Source organism: Rhamphochromis sp. 'chilingali' (assembly GCF_963969265.1).
Source record: "Rhamphochromis sp. 'chilingali' genome assembly, chromosome: 5".
NCBI lineage: Eukaryota > Metazoa > Chordata > Actinopteri > Cichliformes > Cichlidae > Rhamphochromis > Rhamphochromis sp. 'chilingali'.
The window spans coordinates 25667260-25672538 of NC_137932.1; the positions used below are offsets into that span (position 1 = coordinate 25667260).

The window sequence follows — 5279 nt, forward strand, 5'->3', positions numbered from 1 at the left end:
CATACACATAAATTTACTGTCCAATGTACCCTCTAGTGCACGCTTTACAAAATAGCAAACAAAGGCTAGAGGCTGAAGGCTTTATATAATGTTTATTAACTGTGAGAAGCCAAAATTGTGACAGAGTGAGATTTCATTACTTGTGCAAGTTTAAAACTCTATAAAACTGAGACTGACAATGGGAAATCCTCACACTGGAGGAAAAAGGTTTACGCTTGCAGAGCCTCATGTTGCTTTACTAATAGTTTAAAGTTTAATTCCATTACTTCAGTAGCTTTTCACAGTTTACCACCATCAGAAAACTAAAAAGGAAGAGGCACGAGAAGGTTCTTGGTCATGAGAGGCATTTCTTTATTGATCCTCAGGGCACCAGAGACTACAAGAAATAAATAGTGATCCAATGAACACCACAATAGAATCGCACCACGACATGAAACGCGGTCCGGCACAGACGGAGTATTTTCATCTTCTTACACAATATAGAACAGCTGGCCGGTTTTTGGAAAGTGGAAGTAAACAGCTGAAGCAGAGAAGTTATTTCTTCTGAGGGAAGGCTGCCTTCACCAGCTCAAACAGCACATATCCAACACCTGGAAGGAAGAGCAAAAAGACGAAGATTAAAATGGATTTCAAAGTGCTTCACTAAGGATAAGGTCCCATTATTTTCCAATGGATCTGTATCCTCATATGTACTACTTCATGTTCTGTGGTCTGTGGAAAGAACACCATTTGTTAATAGCAGTAAGAGTTACCATTACTTAATCCCAGCAAGATTCTTTCTATTTGTTTATCTGAAAGGTATCAAATATCAACTACCATGGTACTAAACTTGTGTACCACCTGAGGCTAAATTATCAGGCTGGATTTTTCAATTTAAATAAAAACTACAGCAGCTCATGAGGTTCATAAAGTAGCTCAGAGTTTAAAGCAGTTACAAAGACAGGTGTACTTACCCAGGACGGTGAGTGCCATCGTTGTCCTGTAGAGCAGGGCGTCGGCACTGCCTCCCTTTAAATGAACCGGCATACCGTTATCCTCCTGCAACAGAAGATGGAGGGGAACAATCAGGTTTGTAAGCCCTGCTTTAACCAGAACTCATCCAGACACCGACAAAGATTAAACACAGTGAAGAGCAGCAGCAGTTTGCAAGAAAGCCTGCTGATGAGTGAGCATCAAAAACAAAAGAACAACTTTTCAACATCTCTATATATAAATAAATAAAATTTTTCACAATAAGGGTGTTTTATTCTATAAAAGTGATATCTGCTTCTATTCCAACATGGCACAAAGACTTTTGTTTTACACATTTTGGGGATTTGACTGATCTTTTCCCCCCACTTCTAAATCACCATACCAAAGTGACGTAACATGACCATAATGTTCATGTCCATCAGGAATCTGGGTAAGTTAGAAATCTGCATTTCATGTAAAAAATTTTTAGAAAAAGCAAACAATCTTTGTTATAAAATAACCAAAAATAACAGAAGAATACTTTTTTCCAAGAAAATATGAATTTATCAAGAAAAAGGTGGAATAAAGCCCTCGCTTTTTTTAACCTTGTGTCAATAAATAAATCCACAAAGCAAAAATAATCTTTTTTTAAAAAGTTATGAAGCCAACAAAATTACCTGACGCTTAAAAAAAATAAATAAATAAAAAAAATCTGTTACTCAGATCAAAGCTAACATTTAAAAATAGATCCACTTTCTTTACAGTAAATCTTTAAGATGTGTTAAAAAAAATATTAAATATATCTACTATCCGAAAAGTGCTGCAATAAAAATATATTCTTAAGACACAGGAGGACGCTTTAGGATATTCATTTTTATCACTGGTCTGAGTTACAGATTGAAAACGGACCTTTTGAAAGTTCAGGTCTAATTTTGTCCTCTTGTATTAAAGTATGCAATTATGTTTGCAGCTGTTTAATCATACAACACATAAGTAGCAGACTGGAGCAGCCAACAGCAGTGCAGGAGAACAAACCAGCTGGAAACTAGTTTAGTCTGCAGCACACACTGGAAGCTGTTCAAATCATCTACATGTTCTTCATTTTCACACCGATGATCTGCTTCAGCACCAGCTCGTCCTTTTCCTGAAAGCTAAAAAACTACTGAAGCCCAGCTAGTGCTGCTGTTAGCGGCTGATTTACTGCAGGTTAAACATGCAGAATTAGTACTCCACTCAGTTCGGAGACTTATCTGTGGAGCTAAACTGACTGAGGTGTCCTCATTAGAAGAACCGCTGCTAAAGAAAGAAAAAAAAAAAAAAAAAAAGCACCATTGACCACAAAACTGCAAGAGGAACACATAAATAATAATCCATCTTTGTGTAGACAGACCGGACACCAAAATCTAACTCTTTCAAAATTAAACACAAAGAAAACCAAGAAACTCGGATGGACGCTCGTCTCCACACTGCTCAGAGACTACAAATACGGTTTTAATGTCTGATCTCTGCAATTTAAAAAAAATTATCGTCTACGTTTTTTGCAATTACACAAATCTTAAATGAACATTTTATTCACTGAGGATTTCTGAAGCTCAAACTGAAGTATTTACTGAGTTTAAGGACGCCATCCAAAAGTGAAAGCAAAACCAACCAACTAAAAACAGTTCTGACATAAACATTTCCAGCAACTGCATTTTTCCCTGTTCTTCTCATCTACTTCTTCAGGGTTTCCTCCACTGTCTCATTTTATAGCTAAAGAATAAATAAGCTGATAGGAAAACTTTTAGTTTATAGTAAAACTGCTTGTTCTTTCTTTAAAACATTGCTGCAGGCTGACTGGACATGCAGAATTTACTCTACGATAATGTTTAAAGTTAAACTTACTCCTTATTTATGGCATTTATATCTATGATATTTATATAAAACAAATCTAATAAAAATTAGCAAACCACAAGTAATTAAAGGCATTGCCTTCATATTAAATACTTTTTAATTTAAGCCAAAATAAGACGTTTTAAGAACATCTTAAGGATTTGTAAGCACTGAGAGGTGTCACAGGTTTTTAAAGTGGTATGTTTAGCTAATTTCTTTTAAGAAAAAAAAAGCTATAGAATCTCATCTTAAGAGGTCTCAACTTGATTCAATTGCAGCTCCAGATTTTGGCCAGCAGAGGTCACCATTCAAGCTTGCATTTAACACTGGATCAAGTCATTGCTATTTTTTTAAGAGCCCATTTAAACTTAAATTCAGACCATGACTGAAAACTTAGATATTAAAGGTTTTTGTTTTATTTATTTCTTATTCACTGTACTTCTGGCTCTAAAGCAAATCTGATATTGGTTAAAAAGAAACAGTTATACTGTTCAAATCATGTTTTCATGGTCTGAATGCAAAGTTAAAACAAAAATAAAAGATCCAGATAATTGACTGCAGCTCTGAGGGGACCTTAGCTTCCCCAAGCTTTAAAAATGATTGATCCCAGATCACGTTAGGAGCGCCTGAAGGTTGACGTTCAGATAACTGAGTACACACCAAAACAAGAGACCATGAGAACATATTTCCTTTAAAATAAACACCTACTGAAGGGAGATAACAGAACTTTGGGTTTTTGTTGTTTTAAGTCAATGACACAAGTTAGGTGGGTGATTGTTGAGGGGCTTTGGTGTCCTCTGACTCCTTCCTTTGGTTGCTAAATTTAAAATGAACAGAGCAGATCTGTTGTCAGCAAGGTGAAGAAAATATGCTTAACTGTGATAAATATCTACAAATATGAACAGATGTGACACCATAGTGACCTTAGATAGCCACCAAAAAAAATTACATTAAAAACTTAAAGGACCTCCAACTTATATTATTCAGTGTGGATCCCTTGAACTAATCACACAGAATGAACACATTAACAATTCCATCATCATTAATTCAGCTTTCTACATAGAGACAGACACACACACACACACACACACACACAGGAATTATTATTTTGACATATTAGAATGTTTTCAATGCTCCTGTATCCTTTAAAATTTCCCAGCGCACTCCCAATACAAAGATATGAGGTTTGGATCACAGGACAGAGCCTCAGTTCAAATAATAATTAATATTATAGGTATACAGGAAGTAGGAAACGGTCGTATTCTGAATTTAAGGCCGACAACAGAAACACAAAGGAGGCCTTCGATGATGACAGGGTTTTATGGAACAGTTGGAAGTGCAGCGGTCTGTCTGTGTGACCTTTACCTGGAACACCTTCTGTTTCTGGGGGACTTTGTTCTCAACCTGCCGCCGGACGGAGCTGGAGATGCTCCGCCGCGCCACCTGCTGAAGCGCCTGGAAAACAGCAGCGCAAGGACACGGAGAAACACTCATTTAATGAAAATATAAGAACCCAGTCTTGAATACACAGAAAACAAACACCGAGAGGCCGGACACCACCGCTAAATACAACTCCTCTGCAAAGCTAATGCTAACTCTTCCCGGTGTTGACCCCTGCTAACCGTTCTAAGCTAAATATAGCCGACTGTTTTTACCCCGGTGGCTCATCCATCGCATTTATCCAGCTCACTAGTTTAAAAAACAACACCCAAGAGAAACTTGTAAATAGAAAATAAACTTACATAAAATTGTCTGTACATGCTCATCGTCCGTCTACAGTCCGCTGTCTGTCACAAGGGCACAGGAAACCTTTACTTCCGTTTCCACTGAAATCTTCTTCGCTATCATTAACTGTGCTCATGCTGCGCGCTGCTGCCCCCTACATGAGCGTCAGGTACCCACAGTCAAGCATGAGAGCAGATTTACAGTTTTTTCTGAATGCCTAAGCACATTTTTTGTAACTATTGGCTAATTTTGCAAAACTCTTCACACAAATAAGAAAACCTGTCACCCAATAATCAAAACATTGTAGTTCTCTTGCAAAAGCAAACACAGCTAGATTAACTCTTCACACCTTCGTAAAAATGGTGTTTCCGTATCAAACAGTACACACAAGCCATCATCTACTAAGCACACAATGCGCCAACTGCACACTGATGGTATGAATACAAAACACATCTGGCTTTTGCTTTCTCTGTGCACAAGGTAGGCTATGTCAGTTTGAGCTCATACTTCTGTCATAGATCCATAAGCATAGAGGGATCCAAACTTCAAGCACTGGTGTTTATTCAAACACATCAAAACAAACACAAGTGTTTATTTCCAAGTATAGGATTATTTGCAATCGCCATAATGACTATATGGGTTACTTGGTCTGCAGTGAACATGCTTCCTCTGCCCCCAGCATCTGGTCATCTAGCAATTCTGTAAAGTAACAATTTCAGTATTTTTACATC

At 37.4% G+C, this 5279-nt stretch overlaps 1 protein-coding gene across 1 annotated transcript; it reads right to left on the reverse strand.

Annotated features, from left to right (window-relative positions):
- Positions 1-327: 327 nt before the first annotated feature.
- On the reverse strand, positions 328-4699 carry cox7a2b (cytochrome c oxidase subunit 7A2b). The gene is made up of 4 exons (XM_080883908.1): positions 4566-4699; positions 4189-4278; positions 954-1038; positions 328-590 (listed from the first exon to the last, which is right to left on the reverse strand). The coding sequence occupies exons 1-4, from the start codon at positions 4587-4589 to the stop codon at positions 535-537; spliced, it is 255 nt and encodes an 84-aa protein (XP_080740034.1). The 5' UTR covers positions 4590-4699; the 3' UTR covers positions 328-534.
- Positions 4700-5279: the final 580 nt, after the last annotated feature.